At 32.6% G+C, this 21,996-nt stretch overlaps 2 protein-coding genes across 2 annotated transcripts; one reads left to right on the top strand and one right to left on the bottom strand.

The window, feature by feature from the left end:
* Positions 1–13,505: 13,505 nt before the first annotated feature.
* Positions 13,506–16,730, top strand: LOC134727708 (uncharacterized). Its single transcript, XM_063592090.1, has 5 exons — positions 13,506–13,635; positions 14,326–14,417; positions 14,960–15,118; positions 15,678–16,058; positions 16,435–16,730. Exons 1-5 carry the CDS (start codon positions 13,604–13,606, stop codon positions 16,602–16,604), a joined length of 834 nt encoding a protein of 277 aa, XP_063448160.1. The 5' UTR covers positions 13,506–13,603; the 3' UTR covers positions 16,605–16,730.
* Positions 16,731–19,355: 2,625 nt separating this feature from the next.
* LOC134727706 (uncharacterized) lies at positions 19,356–21,203 on the bottom strand. Its single transcript, XM_063592089.1, has 2 exons — positions 21,100–21,203; positions 19,356–20,403 (listed from the first exon to the last, which is right to left on the bottom strand). The coding sequence occupies exons 1-2, from the start codon at positions 21,201–21,203 to the stop codon at positions 19,371–19,373; spliced, it is 1,137 nt and encodes a 378-aa protein (XP_063448159.1). The 3' UTR covers positions 19,356–19,370.
* Positions 21,204–21,996: the final 793 nt, after the last annotated feature.

The raw sequence follows: 21,996 nt of genomic DNA, 5'->3' as shown, positions 1-21,996 counted from the left end.
GTTAGTATTATTTATGTTGTTAGTTAATTATGGAACGCCAAAACTGTCTGCTCATAATCGTCCGAGTCTTGTCAAAATCTGAAATATAGTCAACAGGCATTCATTATATGACCGAATGATTAAAAATTGTTGAATGTGATATCAAACATTTGCCAGAGAAACGAATAAATGGTTAACTTACATTTAACAGCGTGCTCAATTTACATAGATACGCCTTCGGAAAGTTGGTGAACTGAAACGACTAAAAATCAAGTGACACATTTTGGAATAATTATTTTGACACGATAAAGTTTATGGAACAATATTTAGATTAGGGTAAGCATGGTAATATTTACAAGTCTGGCTAGTGTAAAGGTCAGTTCCTTTTCCCGAATCATTTTATTTTTTATTTATTAGGACGTGTTATGGTCATTGATGCAATTGTTTATCAAACCAAGGAAGCAGACCCATAGACAGATAATTACAATGTAACAACTTCTGATGTGAAAGTTGATGCACTGGTCTTAGCTCTCCCTTCTTTTAAACTTTTCCTATGACAAGCAATCAAAGACTGGAGAGTGCAATAACTAAAAAAACAGTTCGTTTTTCCAGGACTAATTTATCCTTTACACATTCTATCTCAGATATACTGAGCCTCTTTTGGGGAGATATATAATATTCATGATAGATAATTTGATTTGTTGACATGCTGATTCCCAAATATGATCTCTATGTTTCATCTCATAGAGACATAACTGTTACCAGTATAAAAACATAGTATAGCGATAAAAAAAGAATTCTGAAGTAGACAAAAAGTAAAGGTATGGGTACTAAATAATTTTAAGGTTAAGTTTAAACACAAGTTCAGGGCATATAAATGTTGAAAATATGCAGCACAGCAATATGTTTTGACCTTTACATAAAAGAGTAGTGCAAATCAACTTTCTATTCTTGGATATAATATTTCACGAAATTTCATAGAAAAAGTGTCCAAGTTTTTAACTCCAAAAGGAGTTCCTATGGGAAATTGCATTGTCTATATTTACAGAAATGCATCCTATAGGAGCGGATCCAAGATTTTTCGAAGTCATAGGGACGACATTCTATAAAATAAAAGAACTATTGCCGAGCGTTAGAAGACGACAATAACCCACAAACAGATACACATACACACAAAACCCACTGACTAGTCAGAAAGAGGACCTCGCCTTTTCGGAATTTTCATGACAGAAGAAATTCACTCTGCGTAGCTTATTAATGGTTAATTATGACGTTACGCACCGGCAGTGTTCGGTTTAGTAAATTAATGGTAACGTTACTCGACGTTTTTAATTATTTCAACCGACTTCTGTACAAAATGTCAAGGTTTTGCACTATTTTTAAATACAGCTAGCATTTTGATGTTTGACTAATTATTAAAAATAGACTGTAAACCTGACTGATTATATATTTTTGACAAATAAAATGTATTTGCTCATAATCTTAACTTATTGAAAGTATATATTTTAAATACTTGTCACTGCCCAAGCATGTTAAATGTTGCAAAATGCATATCCTCACGTCACGTTAAAAAAACTATATTTGCCGCAATGCATTTTTTTGCATTTGCAAGTTTTTGTAAATGCAAAATAAACAACTTTTCCCTCACTGTAAAAAATAAATAAAAATAGCTTGAGAAACTACGGTATCTGCGCTTTTAAATTCAGTAATAATCTTATATTTCAATATATAACGAGATGGCTAAAGCTGTATCAAGGTCTGCAAGTCGAGCTATAAGTTTATTGATTGTTAAATATAAAGCACATGGTGATTTCCAGCACAGTACCTTTACAACATTATTTGATACTCTGGTCTGGCCAGTAATAATCTACGGTGCATCCATTTGGGGCACTCGTTCTTTTTCTTGTATCAACGCTTGATACGGTGCTTTTTGTCCGCAATTTGCTTTTTGTCCGCTTTTGCTTTTTGTCCGAAACTTTCGCTTTTTGTCCGTTTCGCTTTTTGTCCGATAATTTTGCTTTTTGTCCGAAACTTTTGCTTTTTGTCCGTTGCCTTTTGTCCGTTTCGCTTTTTGTCCGATAATTTTGCTTTTTGTCCGACACTTTTGCTTTTTGTCCGTTGCTTTTTGTCCGTTTTGCTGGTTTAGCTCACCTGGACCAGAGGACTAACTGAGATTTACTCATCAGTAGGCATCCGTCTTCGACGTTAAATTTTACAAAATCTTTCTCCTCTGAAACTACTGGCACAATCATACTTAAGGTATCTAGTTTTAAAAAAAATATCACATGACCCCGCCCAATAATCAAGATGGCCGCTATGTCTATAAATAGAACTTTGGGTAAAATTTAGATTTTGGCTTATATTTCTGAAACCAAAGCATTCAGAGCCAATCTGACAAGGAGTAAATATGTTTATCAAGTCAAGATCTATCTGCTGAATTTTTTTTCGACACATCGGATAACAGTTTTTAGAGTTGCTGCCCCTTAATTGGTAATTTTAAAGAAAATTATCAGATTTTGGTTTTTATTTGAATGAAGTTTTATTACGATCTGTGAAAAAAATGTCAATTTTGATGATCGTAGTACGATCGTGTATATCGCAATAAGGTCGTATCACGCTCGTGGTGAGGTTTTCAAGATCGTGATGAGCGTGGCCAACTTTGAACATGTTCAAAACAATCGTGGTGCGGTCGTGGTGAAATCAGGTCGTAATAGAAGCGTAGTGAGAGCGCACTAAGGTCGTGGTAAGATCAAAAAGGTCGCTGTACCATCGTAGCGAGGGCGCAGCGAAAGCGTGATTCTATTTTCGGAGAGACAGCGCTGTTATCTCACAGCGATGTTATTACGACCTCACTACGACCATCATGTTATCATAGAGACCCAACTACAAACATACCACGTTAACACCACGCTGTTCACGACCATAGTAGGATTCTAGTACGCCCTTAACGTCCTCAACACGCTCTTCTTACGACCCCACTACGTTCATTTTACGACCATCATTCTCATTGTCATTTTCACATAAAATATATTAAATCTCTCCAGGTTTTATTTGTCTGTATGTAATTAGGACTTCTTTTTCTCTAACGGATTAACCATGCTTCTTGTTTTTATATGCTAGTAGATTATTTTATACCGTTGGTTTTCCCGTTTGAATGGTTTTACACTAGTAGTAATTTTGCGGCCCTTTATAGCTTGCTGTTCGGTGTGAGCATTATTTTTTGGATTAAGTTATTTTTGGATTAAGCATTGAGTTTCCGTGTAGAAGGCCGTACCTTGACCTATATTGGTTTACTAATATAGATTGTTATTTGGATGGAGCGTTGTCTCATTGACACTCATATCACATCTCCTATTTCTATTGACACATCTGTGTCATCTCTGCTATCGTTCACTAAAATATCGTCATTTGAGCTTAATGGACCAGCAATAGGTTGTAATTTAGATTTGATTGGTCGGTTCGAAATCTCTGCTGGATCAGGATTCGAAACTATTAGAGCTCCTTTTGCCTCTACATCAACCCCTCAGTACCACCACGCCCACGTGCGGTGAGAACGTGTTATTATCGTAGAAGGATTGTCGTAGAAGCGTAATGAGAACGTAGTAGCATCGTGAAAGCAACGAAAATTTACATTTCCATGCCGCTCATACCGCGACCTCACCACGATCTGAATTTATTTTAGATCTCGGTGAGCGTGGTGTGATCGTGGTTTAGAGGGACTGGGGTTTAACTTGTTATAACGGCTTGGATTTCAACTTAGCTAACTTGTTTTAACGACTTAACCAACATCGTACTCTCTTGTTCCTGTCAAAAAGGGACAAGTTTTGGTGTGATTTAATAGAAATAGATATGAGGGTTTGGATGGGGTTAACTGATTAGAGAATAATGCCCTTAAAAAATGAAGATTAGAGAATAACGGGCAAAAAAAAAAGATTAGAGAAATGTATGGTCTAAAAATATAATGAATATTGAATGATTAATAAAAGAAAACACTAAAAATTAACTGTTAACAGAATTTTCCCTTCTTAAAATTTAAAGAAAATTATCAAAATTATCATTGTAAAAATATGATAAAAGTGAAAACAAACTTGGTAAACTTTTTTTTGGTTTCGTGATAACAAACTATAGGATTCAGTCAATGTGAACTGGTTTCCGATACTTCTACTTGGACTTTTAATTCAGTGGCGGATCCAGAGGGGAGCGTAGAGGGCGTCCTTTGTTCAGACTTTAAAAAAAAAAAAAAGATTAATCAGACATATTTATATTTTTGTCCATCTGATGAGTTAAGCCTTTTTCAAATGATTTTTATAGCTCGTTCTTATTTTGTACTGTTATACCACTGTCCCAGGTTAGGGGAGGGTTGGGATCCCGCTAACATGTTTAACCCCGCCACATTATTTATGTATGTGCCTGTCCCAAGCCAGGAGCCTGTAATTCAGTGGTTGTCGTTTGTTTATATGTTACATATTTGTTTTTTTTAACATAAATAAGACCGTTAGCCAAGTTTTTTCGTTTGAATTGTTTTACATTGTCTTATCGGGGCCTTTTATAGCGGACTATGCGGTATGGCCTTTGCTCATTGTTGAAGACCGTACGGTTACCTATAGTTGTTAATGTTTGTGTCATTTTGGTCTTTTGTGGATAGTTGTCTCATTGGCAATAATACCACATCTTCTTTTTTATATAGACTTCGTGAACATGGTGAACTTTGCCATTTCCTGTGTACTACTTTTTTTATTTTATACGACAATTTTTGACTTATAAAGATATTTTTCGCTGGAATTTACTGATTATCAAAGTCATATGATTCGATATGGTGAAGTTGACCTGCAGTGCGTCGAATAAAACGTCTCTCAGTCATTTTGAAATTCAAATTACAGTAACACATTGCATAGGCTGAGGATGACAATCATAACCTTCAAAGCAACACAGAATTTAGCAAGAACATATTGACTTCTATTTCACTATTCCACCAAACAGAAAGTAATGCTCTATAGACTATTACACTCTCATGAAAAATAGTTCCACTGCAATAGTATCTAACTACGGAAATATGTTTAACCCCAAACGCCCCAGCCTATTTAAAAATAATTTAGCTGAATAATGATCCCTAGTCAGTATAGGCTCTATATAGTTTTAAAGTCGTAAGTCCGAACCATTTGATTTGAGGAGACAGTCTTAGATATTTGAGAGAAAATAAATTAACTCTAATTTTTGCCTTAAACAAAATTTATAGACGCAAAATAAAAATCTTGTCCACTATTTTGCTATTAGAAACGAAAATTCCCAACAGAATTGTTTAGCATTAAATGAACATGATGAATAAAAGCGGGCATATTTTTTTATGGCAGGGGTTTTCATGGTTGACCGGAATGTCTGTTTCGCCGAACTGATATATATGGAATACTTTTTTCAAGACCAGACTGCAACCTGCCTGCTGGGTGTGGCCTTTATGTCTTCATTTGTCGGCCGGCATTAATAAATTCGTTGTCATTTCAGACTCATTCTTAGCCTTTGATTGATTTGGAACCCTTTACTTCCCTTAATGTTGTTGGTGAAACATATCAACCAAATATTTGGATAAAAATTGCTTGTTTGTCTATTTTAACTCGTGTAAGTATCAAATTCAATGGAATAGTCCAGCGTATATCTTGTTAACAACAACAACTCTGTGAGGTTATTCTTACTTAACTTACAACAAACGTGCGAGAATTTTTCATGCCTACATGTATGTTTTACTGACACATCACACATTAAATGTATCAGTACATAGCTCTTGGATCCAAACTATCATTTAATGATAGAAATTAATAAGGAGATACAGCATCTAAAATGTCCAACCCTTACACCTTACCAGCAATTACAAAATATGCATGCCCCACGCCAGGAACCGTTTAAAAAGTGCATATTTCACTTATTTTATGTTTTAAGTCCTAAAAAGGGGCCAAACATAATTTTGCCTCGCTCCGCTCGTCGATCTTTGCAAAATACGGCCCCACTTTCAAAAAACCTGGATCCGCCCCTGTTTATAGCTGACTATCGCCCCTGTTTATAGCTGACTATACGGTTGGCTTTTGCTCATTGTTGAATGCCGTACAGTGACCTATAGTTGTTAATTTCGGTGTCATTTTGTCTCTTTGAAGAGTTGTCTCATTGGCAATTACACCACATCTTCTTATATGTAGTCAAAATCACCGGAAAGAACTGATGAGAACTTGGACTTGTTACATGAAGGAACTAGCACTTTAATCATGCAGAACAATACGCATCGACACGTCATTGTTGAGAAACAAATGAAAGCCTTGCTGTTGTTTGGAAATCACCGTTCTCATTCATTTAAAAGAATGTTTTTTACTTTTATTTTAAGATTAAAGAAAACTTGATATATCATATGTAAATATACTGTCCTATCTTCCACGTTTACCTCAACTATCGATCTAATAGTCTCGATGCACCAGAGTTATCGTTCTTACAATCAACAATAACGTCTGGATTCAATTGTAGAGATGGATGTTATATTCATGAGCCTCGTCCTCAGTTTAAGATATTTTTTCCCAATACGCGATTGGATGGTATTTACATATTGAATAATAAACTCCTCCCTTACTTCAATAACAACAACGTGGTCGAAGAGCACGTGTATCGTGTTGTTTTATTTCAAAGAGGAGAGTTTTATCTTTTATTTAGATGCATTTTTAAATGATTTGTGTTAAAAGCGAGATGAACAAAATATTTTCATTGAATGTGTAAAACTCCTGAAAATCTTGAATAAGGATTCTATAAGTATTTCCATATAAATCCTTGGTTAAAAATAATATATATATATATATTGCCAGAGACATATTGATGTTGCCTTTGGTATAAAAGAAGCATTATAAATCTCGAACCCATTCTCCACCTCATCAAAAGATGAATGATTGACCCTATTTTTAAAAGCAAGATTTAATTTAGCCTATTGCTGGCACCACTCTTTTTTTTTTTAATGCGGAAAACATATATGGGCTGATTATATAGGGAATAGCCTTACCACAGTAGCCTGCATCGGCCCCTCTAAGACAGTCAGTATTTTTTTTAGATACGTAACTCACGACCACTTCATGTATATTTACAAGCATACACGCTTTGTGTATTATATCAACAAAAATGATCGGGGTTTTAATGGGTACACAAATCACTGATTTGTCAGTATCAATACAATAGCGAATATTGTGTTTATCTTAACAACTAATGATAGTGCCTTTACTCCCCCTTCCATTTCGGAAAGATGATTGATTTGTTGTTCGGAAAAAATTCATGTATGCATTTTCCAGAGGATGCAAGCTGTATATGCCAAGCAGCTATACCGATTGTTCATTACTGATATCAAAAATAATGTTTTACCGTTGATTTATTTATTTTCTTTCTTTTGTATACTTTTGACAGTGACGTTAAACTAAGGAGTTGTGTACTATCCTTCTGGAAAATGCATGCACTATTTTCCTAACAACTTATCAATCATCTTTTCAAAATGGAAAGGGTCTTTCTAAGTAAATAATTAAACCTCATAGATTTAATCATATTGACTTTATTTTGTTTTCAGTTTTGCTATTATCCTGACAAGGTAGAATTGGACATAACTGCTTTACTTCAAATTAAACTTCCTGGTGCTTTTTTTTTGTATATAATTAAGTTAGAATAATTCGGCTGGGGAGGTGGGTTGCATTTGAAATTAATAAAATGAATATTTTTCACATTTACATATATCAAGATTTAATAAAACACTTCTAGTTCAATTTTTGTAAGTCTTTCAGTTTACAGGGATTTTTTTTTTCTCAAAGCTGACATTGTATCGCTGTTTTACACGGCTAATAGTTTCATGCGATGGTAAAGGCCCCTCTCTATATCTTTGGGAAGAAAGAGGGGGGGGGGGAATGGATTAATAAACAAGGTCAAATAAATTAGTATGACCGATGTGGAAACTAAACTTGAAATTGATAGAAAATAGCAAAAAAAGTTAGTTGTATATTTAAAAAAAAAATAAAAAAAAATCACGACATAGAAAATCAAGAAAATTTAGAAAATTTAACGGATATATGAAAAAGGGCTCAACTATTGCTCGGTCCACAAATATCTAAGAAATGTCCTTGGTTTAAGTATTGTAGCCATCAATGAACAAAATTATTACCGTATAGTCTAAACCAGACCCGACACAACCAAATGAATAAAAATTTAACTAGAGGCTCTTGTGAGCCTGTGTCGCTCACCTTGGTCTATGTGCATATCTGACAAAGGACACACATGGGTTCATGAGAAAATTGTGTTTTGGTGATGGTGATGTGTTAGTAGATAGTACTTTACTGAACATTCTTGATGCTTACAAATTTCTCTATCTAATTAACTTGAACCAGTAATTTCAGTGGATTTCTGTAATATTTCTTGTTGCAGTCATAAATTAGACTGTTAATGACAGCTTTACACTTAAATTGATTGGATGTGTGCTGATTGATACGTCTTTAGAAACAGATATTTTTACAAGTTGTTCTCGACTTTGAGCTAGCTGTCGGTAACTGCCAGTAAATACAAAACAAGTTGTCCTAATCAACTGATTTTTATAGTTCAAATTCATCTATGGTACTGTTAAACCGTTGTCCCAGGTTAGAAGGGGGTTTGACGCTGAACAACCACTATTGCATTCTGAATGTGCTTGTTCTTCAGTGGCTGTATATCATATTTGCTTTTAATTCATTTTTAAAATAAATCAGACTTTGTTTTCTCTCTGGAATTGTTACACATTTCTATTTTGTGGCCTTTTATAGCTGACTATGCAATGTTGGTTTGTCTCATTGTTGAAAGCAATATGGTCACATTTAGTTGTTATTGAAATAAAATATTCTGCACTGAATAAAAATGAGAATGGAAATGGGGAATGTGTCAAAGAGACAACATCCCGACCATAGAAAAAAACAACAGCAGAAGGTCACCAACAGTGGCGGATCCAGAAATTTTCATAAGTGGGGGCCCACTGACTGACCTAAGAGGGGACCCGCTCCAGTCACGCTTCAGTGATTCCCTATATAGGCAACCAAATTCCCCCCCCCTAAATCCGCCTCTGACCAACAGGTCTTCAATGTAGTGAGAAATTCTTTTTTCAAGACTTGTAAAATAAGAAATTTCACCAAGAGACTGAAATGTGTTTCCTGCTTAAATGATTTTATATTATTCTTTTAACAGATAAAAGTTTACTACAATTTTAAAGATATTTAAAATGGTTATAACAATGAGGTCAAGGTCTGACAGATAAACCAAGCCTGGCAGACTTGTATACCATACAATCATTCCATAAACCAAATAGACATTTAGAGACATTTTGTTTCTAATGTTTTAGAGGAGTATCCACTATTTGAAAAGTTACACTGACTTTTGAACCATGAACAAAGACAGATGATGCATGCCAGCCAGACATGTAAACTTTACAATCAATCTAAATAAAAGCATCTTTGGGGTTTATTATATTTCATTACATGTAGGTAAATGTTGTCACTTTTATAAAAATTGAAAACTCAACACAGATTTAATCATTTTATGGTTCATAAGTTTTTTGTTTTGCACCATTGCACAGCTTTTTCTTGTTCAAAGAATTAACTGGTATTGTTGTATTAATTTCATCAATACATCCAAATTTCATCCACAGCAAACTGCAAAAATCACTCTTAGTCCTGAATCTTCTCTCTTTTACTGTTGATAGTAGAATTAGCAAGCAATAGTAGTGTAATGTAATCTTAAGGGCTAGAGTTATAGCTCTTAAGAACATTGTAAATATCAGTTTCATGTATACACTTGATGAATGGTTCTCTGCATCTTATTTCCCTACAAAGATATGACACAAATTCAGACAACTGCTTTATTAATTGGAGACAAACATAATGTATTTAAAGAATTACTGCATGCATTTACTCTTTTAATTGTTTGGTATTTGACTGTAGGGAGCATTATGTTTGATTAGACAGTTAAAAAAGTATCTTGATTTGTTCCTTTGGTTATTCTTGTAGTTGAGTTGCTGTCTCATTGGCATATACCCACATCTCTTCAAACAGTGTAAGCTTCATGTAATGATCTAAAAGAAAGTTTCATATGAAAGCTTAAATCAAAAAGGTTATTGTGTATAAATTATGTGCTTCATTTCTTCCAATTAAAGAAATTATAAAAGTAAAACTGAGAAAGGAAATGGTGAATGTGTCAAAGCCACAAACAACCTGACCATAGAGCAGATGCATTGAACAAAGTTAAAACATTATATTTTTCTTAAAAATATGTTTAAATAAAAAAGTTAAAGACTTAAATTATACTTAATGTTTTTTATGGAAACTTAAGATAATACCATATACATATACATTAGTTTCTTAAAGCCTTACAATTTCAGCTTTTAAAGTCTTGAGGCATGGAAAGTCTCCTGTCCTTTGATAAATGAAATTAGTCTCCTTTAGTTGACCATAGAACCATGGTAAATTTTGCAACTCCATCATGTTAAAAGGAAGTGCTAGAAAATACAATAATGGAATAATCATTACTTAAAAACTATCAAATTTTATGAGTAACAATTTATCATTATAAAAGGTAAATTTTAATAAGTATACAATGAACAATGTCTCTAGATCTGTTTTAATTTGCAGGGTTTCAAAATAATGAATAATACCTCACAGCCATAATACATGTAATATTGATAGCAATTATGAATTAATAAAATTATATTCACTCATTGACAAATATGGTTGTGGTTAGAATAAGATCATCATAATATCTGGCAATTTTCTATGATCTGAAATACCCAAAAAATCACTGACCAGTGAGTTGTGGAATGCATGCTTGCAGACTATATAGTTCTTCAATCTTGAAAACATTTTCCCCTGATGGTCCTGCAAGAAAACCTGCTGGTCCTTACTATAATTATCTATAATTTCTATTAAAAAAAATAAGCAAAGTCATATATCAGTCCTTTAAAATATTTGATTGTCAAATCTTTGGACCACCACTTTTATATAGGATTCTGTGCTTGTAAATGATTAAAATAGCTTGTAAATGAAAGAAACTACATGTACATTTTTACATGTTGTTTTGGAAATTCTTGGTTATTTCAAAGTCAGTTTTAAATAAACAATTAACGATTCATCTGACATATCATTAAATTTATCAAATAAAGGCAACATGTAGTTGTATACTAACTGCTGTCCAAACAATTTTCATATTCAGCACTCATCACTTTGCTACATTCCATTTGTTTTAATTTCTCTCTAAGATGTGCAAAATTGATCTAAAATAAATATTTAATCTTTAAATGACAAAATTGTAACTTTTATAATGATAAATACAAATACAAATATTTTTATTGGCACAAACTCATTAACAATAAATGGTTAATTAAGACCTATGGCATTACATATAACTATAATAATTGACATGGTAGAATGAAAGGTTCCATGATAACATATCATACTAAATTATGAAAAGTTACAAAATGATGTATCATATAAGTTCACTATATATATCTTATATTTAGACACTCTGATATGAAAGAGGAAGACAGTCTAAGTAATAATGCTGAGCTAGAATTAACCAATAGAGATATTTTTTCATCAACGGTAATGTTACGCTGTATTTGAAATACAACATTTATTTTATTTTCTAATATTTCTCGCTTTGAGGTAAATCTATTACATTTTAATAAGAATTGTTGTTCATCCTCAATTTTCCCATTTTAACAGGGGGTCTCAATGGGGGAGTTCCGATCTCAGATTCCACTTACTGGTCGGACTTCATTTGCTAAGGCGGCTTAACCCGGGTTAGCCCGGTAGGTACTTCCGGTTCGGCTAAGACACTTCATTTGCTGAAAAATCACCCGCCGGAGCACAACGGCTCACGCCGATCTTGCCGGTCTCCGCAGAGCGGCAAGACATCACCCGGTTAAAAAGAGCATGGCGGACAGCGAATGGTAAGGTAATTTGTCGAAGCTTAAATTTTCAGATTGTAACACATCTGGGAACAGTACATCTATGAATTCTTTCAAAATGTGATACTGCTTAACTCGTTTAACATTTACTAGTATTATTATCATTTAGCAACTGTATATAAACAGTTATCACGTTTGATGAGTCGCACATACGTGACATAGGCCTGATATATGTACCCAAAATATATTTTCCGAAACATTGTTGGTAATACAGTGGTATTTACATTTAAAAATATAAGTTATAAAAATAATGGTGTTCTTTTTTAATAGATTATACCGTTGGTTTTCCAATTTGCATGGTTTTAGGAAAACCAGTAGTATAATTTTTTGGGGCCCAAGCTTTGACTTTACAAATTGTGACTTGGATGCATGCAGAGTTGTCTCATTGGTACTCTAATCACATCTTCCCAGAGCTATATTGAGAGGGGGCCAGTGGAAAATTTGATTGATTATATAGGAAATCAATGAAGCATGGCTAGAGTGGGCACCCTCTTAGGCAGTCAGTGCCCCCCCCCCCCACCAACTTTTGAAAATTTCTTGATCCACCACCACTTCCTTTATCTTTGAAGTGTTTACCTTTTTGTTTATTATGTTTATGTCAACAAATATTCAACTTTCAACATCAAACAAAATTTAAAACATCTTTATACATGTTATAGTTCTATAACCATTGTTTAAAAAATACTTCTGTTCTTTTTCTTAGCAAAAAGATTCAAGAAAATCTTACATATACATGCTATATTTGTCACCAGAAGGCACCAACAGATTCAATACACAGCTTGGCAGAGCAAGAGGCATCAAAGAGGACAAAAATTTTAGTAGACGGCAGTTATAGGTCTGTTGATTAACACAACATTAAATAAAATTACATATTTTGTTATGAGAATTTTGAATTATATATTAGATTGATTTTGTATAAAGATTAATAATCTGACAAATTGGTTACATTTGTCATTTTTGTCTCGCTTGACAAAGTCAAAAAGCGAGACATAGATATGCTGTTTCCAGCGTTGAAGAAGAAGATGGTGGTGCCAACAATGTACATGTATTAGTTTGTAATTAGGTCTAGTTTATGGTGAACCACTAGTCATGCTAGTGGTAATTGTGGAAGATATTTGTTATGCAGTTGTATCAGTATTGGAACATCTCATTACCATGGAGATTATTTGACCAACCCTTAAAGTTATGGTTTAATGACTGATTTTTTAAAAGTTTACATGTATTAGTTTTGCTAAGGTTTATTGAATTTAGGAACCATCTGTGATCATTCAATGGTATTTGTATATCATGCAGTTGTATAAGCATTGACACATCTCATTTCTATGAAGATTTTTTAGCCATGTCCCTTCAGTTCAGTTCATTGACAATATTCAATATTTGCAGATCTAACATGTATTTTTTTGTTTTTAGAAGTGTTTCTATTTTTAACAATTTCAACATTTGCATTATAGAAATATCAAAAAGCGAGACATATCTCTGTGATAATAGGTTATTTTCTGAAGCAGATTAATTTGATAAAATTTAGATTATTTTTTTTCAGAATCTACATCAGGTGCAGTTACTGCAAATTCATATTTCATGCTGACTGTGCAAAGTACGAGTTGATCGATTTGATAACGAAAGAAGAAGAAGGCATTTGCGATGTCTGTTCTGGGGAGCAACCCAAATAACATGTAAATATAATTGCCGATATATATATATATATAACCCTGGCGAGGGAAGAACCAAAAATTTGCAAAAGCAAATTTACAGATCTAACATTGATGTTGGGTTGATGTTTAGACGAGTTGTATATATATATATAAACGAGTCTAAATTGAAAACTACGTTCAAACCTATGATTGCATATATATATATAGTAATAGCTTTAGGTTGTCAGTTTCTTAAAGAATTATTTCTATTTTTTAATTTTTGCCCTTTAAAACTTGTGTTACAGCACAACAGAAGAACAAATCAGTTGAAAAGGGCATAAATCATCAGACCAATTCAAAGCAAAAAAAACATTTTTAACAAAATCACAGGCTGGAATAATCAAGGTATTTTTACATCAAAAAGACACCAAGTACAGATTTCAGAGTACTCATAGAAACTGATAAATAGTTCAAGGTCTGTAACAAACAACAGAAAAAAATATGTTTCTGTATATACTAGTAATTCAGTACTCATCATGCACATGTTACGTACTCATCCAACATCCAATGGCATTTGTGTAAAAAGTCATTTACAGGAAGAGAAATTGTAACTTTGAGTAATGCCAAAATATAGGTATTGATAGATTGTAGTACAGTGAAAATGTACATGTTTTATATATCAATAATATTTAATACAGTTTCTTTCACAGCCTTCTTTTAAAATGATTATAGGGTATGGATTAGTTTGACAAGAAAGTCTGGAGAAGTTATCACCAGACTAGTGCATAGAGATATTGCAGAAGCATTAAAATCTTCAAATACAGGTACTTAAAGCGAATCTTTCATAAGTAAATAAATCTTACTTGCATGCTTAATTTCTAGAATCAATTATTCCATTCATTTCAGGAGTAAAGAAATTTCTTCTTTTTTATATTGACTATTGATGATGAGGCTTATACTCCTTACAAAGCAAAGTTGGGCTTTATCACATTGTAATAGAAAAAAACAATTGACCTCTGGGGTATCCATAACACAAAATCAGTACCTGTACAACAACAAAAACACTCACAAAGCAAAGGAAAAACCCTTTTTATTGCTGTTCTTCATATCAAAGTCAGTGTGAAGCCTTCAACACAGAGCAAAAAAAACACAAATCTTTATCACATATGACAGTGTGTATTAATGAAAATAACACAGCTAAGTCTTTTTGAGGGACAAAATATGTATGTGACTTTGTAGTATTATATTTTTTAATCTAGAGGTCAGATATATAGATTTAGAAAAACTAGATATTTTCATATATATGCAATGCATATTCCTGATATGAGTTGTAGATATTTAACATATATATGTTACTTTTATTTAGATCCAGAAGTGAAAGCTTTACTGTGGCAAACTTTAACTAGTAACAACAATGAGGGGTCAATGTTAACCAAGAACAATGAGGATTCAAACAAAAACAAGGATGAACAGCCAGGTTGTAGTACTAGTGGCAATGTCTGTACTAATGCAAGAGAGGATTCAAGTATGTTACTGAAGTCAAGAGTGTTTTTATATTTTCACATATTTTGATTGTTAAACTGTAAAAACTTGAAAGAAAAACTTAAATATAAATTGTTGAAGAGTAATTATTCTTAAGTCAAAATATAGGTAAGAAAATCCCTTTAGTGTTGTTCTTCAACTAGTTAAGCTGATAGTCATAATAGTAATGAATTATATATCAAATATTATTTCATGTATCATTCATATATATAATATATGTATGTATTCTGATATCTGTCAATCTTGTATTAGGTTTACTTTTTGGTCTAGACAATTTTTCCAGAAATTGTTGTCAATTTTATTATATTTCAGTTTTGATGTTGGTTTTGTGGTACAATAAGCATTGAAATGTGATTGTGATTAAGTCTTCATTAAGTACTGTGTACACAAATTTGTTTGTGTATCTATTTATCACAATATGTACATTATTTAACACTCTAGTTTAGGTGTACAGTTCTTTATATGCTGTTGCACATATATATATATACACCTAGTATACATAGTTACTTAGCTGATTGTTAAAAAAAATAATTTATTTGCAGGTATGCAATGGACTCCTTCAGCTGAGAAGTTAGTGTTGAACAAGCACAAGGAATTAGAAGAATCCAATATACCCATAAAGAATAAATGGAAGAAAGTATGTGAATTCATGAATACATACAACTATAAATTTACTGCAGAGCAGTGCAGGCTAAAAATCAAAGGACTTAAAGAGAAATATGAAAGAAACAAAAAAAAGAATGAAAAATCAGGAGAATCTCCAGGAACGGAAGATGAGCTAGAATTAGATGATGTATTTGATAAATTCCCTGATATGAATCCAGAGTTTTCAATTGATTCCTCCAGTTCCTCCAAGAAAGGACCGACAAAAAGGAAGGAGTCCTCAAGTCCGGAAAGTGATTCAAGCAGCAGTGTAGTGAATGGTAATTATTTTCATGTGTTGGAAATGTAACTAACAGGAATAGTATATACAAAAATAAGGAGATGTGGTAATGATAGTCAATTAAGGACAACTTTTCTAAAAGACCAAATAACAAATATGTGAACAATTTGATATAAAAGGCAAATGACCCAAAATAAATTTTGAAATAAGAAATGTGGTATGATTGCTACTACAGGATCTTTCAATTTTGTTATATGAATGAAGTAACTGATTTTTTTATTTGAACTGCAGTCATTGTGGGGGAAAATTTAGTTGAACTTATTCAGATTGGTCCACTTTATCTTCAGTAACATTATGAAAAAAAAGTTAATTTGTAATTCTTGAGTGTTTGTAAATAATTTTATATTATTTTGTAGATAAAGCAAAATCCGCAAAAAGACCAAGAAGGGGTGTTGATGTTATAACGGATTATTTTGGAGATGTCTTGCAGAAGAGAGAAGACGCTGCTGAACGTAGACATAAAGAAAGAATAGAGACGATGAACTCTCTGGTAGAAGTGATGAAGCAGGTGGCTAATAAAAAGTAACTCAAAAGACACATACATTTATTAGATATAGATTTGTGCCAGTCTGTCAGAGTGTTGTACTGGGGTTGTGTAATGTTTTATTTTGATTTTTTTTAATTAGTTTTGATGTAAGGGAACATAAAGACAATTGAGGTCTTGTGAAAGTACAACTTTTTGTCTGTTTTTGAAAAACAACAAATAAGAAGAAAAAAAATGTTAAGATACATGAATCATGACATTTATTGATTTAAAGAAATGTTTAGTATTAAATACATGTTGCTTACAGTAAAATGTATCATATTCAGTGGTCAAAGAAATTAACAATTGTTGACTTATAATTTTGTTCCCTATAGCTATTAATATGAAAACAGTATGCATGTTTTTATTGCATACTGGTATATTTGTACTTGGTTTTAACCCCATTTGTTTTTTATATGATTTTTATACTAGTCGATGATATTGACTGTTAAGTTTTATTTTTTTAAAGTTTTATTTAAACTGTTTGGAACTTGTGATTTTTTACTGAATAAACAGTGACATATAGTTGGTATAATTTTATCTCCCTCCTGGATATACTCAATCTCCCCCGGTAATTCATACTCTATGTCCTGACTAATGTTGTCTGATCCAATGATAATAATTGTTTTCTCTGGATAGTCATATACCGTAGCAGATGTTTCTAAATCAAGATATGACATTTATTGATTTAAAGAAATGTGTTTGTATTATACATGTTGCTTACAGGAAAATGTATCATATTGGTCAAAGAAATTAACAATTGTTGACTTATAGTTTTGTTCCCTATAGCTATTAATGTGAAAACAGTATGCATGTTTTTATTGCAAACTGGTATATTTGTACTTGGTTTTAAACCCATTTGTTTTTTTATATGATTTTTATACTAGTCGATGATATTGACTGTTAAGTTTTATTTTTTTAAAGTTTTATTTAAACTGTTTGGAACTTGTGATTTTTTACTGAATAAACAGTGACATATAGTTGGTATAATTTTATCTCCCTCCTGGATATACTCAATCTCCCCCGGTAATTCATACTCTATGTCCTGACTAATGTTGTCTGATCCAATGATAATAATTGTTTTCTCTGGATAGTCATATACCGTAGCAGATGTTTCTAAATCAAGATATGACATTTATTGATTTAAAGAAATGTGTTTGTATTATACATGTTGCTTACAGGAAAATGTATCATATTGGTAAAAAAAATTAACAATTGTTGACTTATAGTTTTGTTCCCTATAGCTATTAATGTGAAAACAGTATGCATGTTTTTATTGCAAACTGGTATATTTGTACTTGGTTTTAAACCCATTTGTTTTTTTATATGATTTTTATACTAGTCGATGATATTGACTGTTAAGTTTTATTTTTTTATTGAATAAAAGTGTTTGGAACTTGTGATTTTTTACTGAATAAACAGTGATATAATTAACTAAAGGGAGACTTGTATTTATCTTTCGGGTAAAATAAAACATCTTTAATAAGATGATGTGATATGATTGACAATGAAAGCAAATATTAAAGATGTCAAGTAGATATCACTGTATGACCTTCAACAGTAAGCAAAAGCAACTCTTTAAAATGCCTCATAATTAAAAGTGTTAAACCATTCAAACATGACAACTAACTACCTGATTTGTGCAAATCAATTCACTAAACACATACTAGGATGATAACAACAAGCATCAACCTAGTTTTAAAGATTTTATCCACATAAGATTTTAAAGGATTTTTTCAACATACTATTGATATCATTTATATGTAAGGTTTCAATACAAATTAGTTACAAAATTTCAAAATCATTTCTTTAACATTCTAGTTAATGAGCTTCACGGTTATACTGCTTTAGCATTTGTCAAATTAAGACTGATTTCCTGGAACATGTCTGTATGCATCTTACCATTGCTCTTCTTTTTGATCTTTGATGTTGTTTATTGCTCATGGTATTCCCTGTTAATATTTATTTTAAGTTCTCAAAATTTTAAGCTGGAGCTACACTGACTATATTGAAAAAAATATATATTAATATATATAAGTAAGAAGATGTGGTTCTTTTGTATGAGTCTCAATTAGACAAATAACCATCCAAGTCACAATGTGTAAATGGAACACACATAAAGGTCAAAGGAAGCCTTCAACTTGTCTCACAAGTACAGCAAGCTATAACGGCCCCCCAAAATGACTATTGTAAAACAATTCAAACAGGAAAACCTATGGTATAATCTATAAAAAAAAACCAAGAAACACTTTAAACCCCACCAACAAACAACCACTGAACAACAGGCTCCTGACTAAGTACATGTGTATGAAAATGCAGCAAGTTTATACGTTATAACAGGCACCAACCTTCATCCTAACCTGACACAGAGGTGTAACATTACAACTTGAAAGACAATTGTTGTTAATTTGTATTATTTGTTAATTTCTGTGTCATTTGGTCTCTTGTGGAAGTTGTCTCATTGGCAATCATACCACATCTCCTTTTTTATAAATAATAGCATATCAATTGAAATGGTGTAACTCGATCAAAATAACTTATTCCCAAAACACTGAATGAACAAGTTTGATCTATGACACAATAGGAATAAACGCATATAAACAATACTTTTGACAACTAATTAAAAAAAAAATTGATGGCTTTTAATCTAGACCACCATTTAGGTTAGACTGGCATAATTTTGTATAGACAAACTTATCTATATTTTATGATTTTTATTAAAGGAAGATAACCATTTCTAAATTCATCACATAGTCCATGTTAGGCGATTTACATTCTGTTTGTAATGTTCAGTCTTTTCAATTGGCCTTGAGCATCATTCTCAAATAATCCAGCGATACCAGGTACAAAATTTTGAGCTGGAACAACTACATCATTTAAGATTTCCTCAATAATATCCTGTTCAATAATGCATATGTTGTGCAAAATGCAGCATGCAATGATTGTCTGACAAATTTCTCTCATGGATTTCATGTTAATGTATTTTAGTCTTCTAAATCTTCCTTTGAGCATGCCAAAACATCTTTCAATCACCTGGCGTTTTGATGACAATGCAACATTAAAACGAGTTTGCTGTTGTGATAAATGTCCATTGTCTCTGTATGGCGTTAAGAGCCATTCTTTTAAAGGATATGCTGCATCTCCCAATAGATGATAGCGACCATTGCCACATTTCTGGAATCCATTTTCATATAAACCTGAATTTCTAAATACTTTGGCGTCGTGGACACGTCCCGGCCAGCCTACATTTATGTCAATTAATTTCAAATCTTCGGTACAAACACCTTGAAGCACCACTGAGTGAAACTGCTTTCTGTTGAAGTAAGATTTTGGATTATGTGATGGTGCTTCAATTTGAATATGGCTACCATCAATTGCTCCTAAAATGCCTGGAAAATTGCGTGTTCCGATATCATCAAATCTCTGTGATATGGGCTGAAAATCATTATTTTGTGGCCATACAATAAATTTTGAAAGCAGATTATCACAAATTGTCTCAATAACTTGTCTTTTACAACGAATAAAACTATGTTCTGTCACTCCAAATCGATCACTCAATTCTTTAATTGTTTCTTGGGAAACTAAATACCTCATAGTCATTAAAACCTTCTTCTGAAGAGGAATTTCAGATCTGCCCCCAGGAATAGCTCGAGGCAGTAATGCTGGGTATTGACCCAAAGTCTGACATAGTAATTCAATGGTTTCATGATTGACTTTGAAAAACTGTTTAAATGAATCTGGCAAATAGTTTGGAACAGTATATTCAAAATATTGAAGAGACTTTATCCTATCTTCTCTATTCCTGAAAAGATAAGAAAAGAGAAATTTTAAAAGTAACAGGTTACAAATTCAACAAATAAAAGTTTGTAATGTATCAATTGTACTATATTTTCAAATGTCCAGTGGAAAATATTTCATACATATGATATGAAACAGTAATGACCTGGTGGCTTTATACTTCTGATTTTGAACATGATTGCAACATGGTATGAGCTGAAAGTAAAAAAGTTTGCATAAGAAAGATATAAGATATGCTGAAAACGAATATTCTATAACACAAAATAATGTGAAGCCACTGAAAAATAACACTTACATGTAAATCCCCCTCCCAACTCCAACCCGACTTCCTGAAATAATCAAATGATTATTACTTTCATAAATTGATGAACAACAGTCTTCTGTATAATTTAAGCAGTTTATACATGTACCAGATAAAAGTGAGCAAAAATTGAAATCATTTATTAAAGGAACAATTAATAATTGATAACTGCATGAGGGAATATTAAATCAACCTGAAGAAAAAATTTTAAACCTATCTGAGACTACTGTATTACGGTGAGGTAATTGGATATATGAAAATGTTAACATGCACTTAAAAATTATATGATGTTTTTGATATTAGATGTCTTGATTTAATTTCACGAGCAATTGTTTATCCAGTAGCCCTTCCCATGATTAGAACCAAGTGCCTGTGGTAAATATATATATAACTATGTACACTGCTTGTATTTGTATCATCTCCAACATAATTATGTCATCATCTTCGTCTTCTTCATCAAAAATTAAAAAGTCTATCGCACTTGCTGCTGCGGCAATCTCCATTTTGAATAAGCCGATATAAGCCGTTTACACTCGTTTTGCTCTCTAGCCGGCTTTGAGCCGGTCACGTGACCGGGCTAAGCGGGCATAGCCCGAACCAGAGCAAATGAAGCAGGCCCACTGTTTAGACAGATTCCCATATCCCGCTTACACTATATACGTAAGCAATTCTCATTTTTTTGTCATTTCGCGGGTCCTGCAATATCTCATACCCCGTTTTCACAACACAATAATTTGACTTTCACGTGTCACGCTTACAAAAAAAATTGTGTCCTGCTTTTTTTTTTTATTTGTAAACTCTGTCCTGCCTTTTTATTTTTCAGTCTATTCGATCCTGCCTTTTTTTCTTAGCTTATCCTGACTTTTTTACAACAATTGTCACCCTGCCTTTTTTTTTTGGCCAAGTTACTCCTTCTTCTTCTTCCGAATACGGGAGTAGACTCCTAGGTAGGAGTGTAAAACTTCCCGGAACTTGTGTGCTATGTACATATGGACTTAATTTAAAAAATAATATGACAAAGAAAAATCGTTATCAATAACATATATATACATTATGTACAGTGGCTTTTAAGTTTAATAAGTTGCTGTGGATCCTTCAAATGAGTGGATATGCCACTTTTGAAGGATTCCAGGGTGTCAGACATACCTATTGCTTCAGGTAGTGAGTTCCAGTCCGAAATAGTGGGAGGATAAAATGAAAATTTATAGAAATCTTTATTTGTAGATATTTGCCTAAATTTATGTTTCCCCCTAGTGCGTCTATCAGATATTGTTAAGTTATCCTTAGGAACTTCAA

The sequence above is a fragment of the Mytilus trossulus genome, chromosome 8, assembly GCF_036588685.1.
Source record: "Mytilus trossulus isolate FHL-02 chromosome 8, PNRI_Mtr1.1.1.hap1, whole genome shotgun sequence".
NCBI lineage: Eukaryota > Metazoa > Mollusca > Bivalvia > Mytilida > Mytilidae > Mytilus > Mytilus trossulus.
The sequence above is the reverse complement of the archived record's forward strand: the minus strand, read 5'-3'. Positions and strand labels throughout refer to the sequence as shown.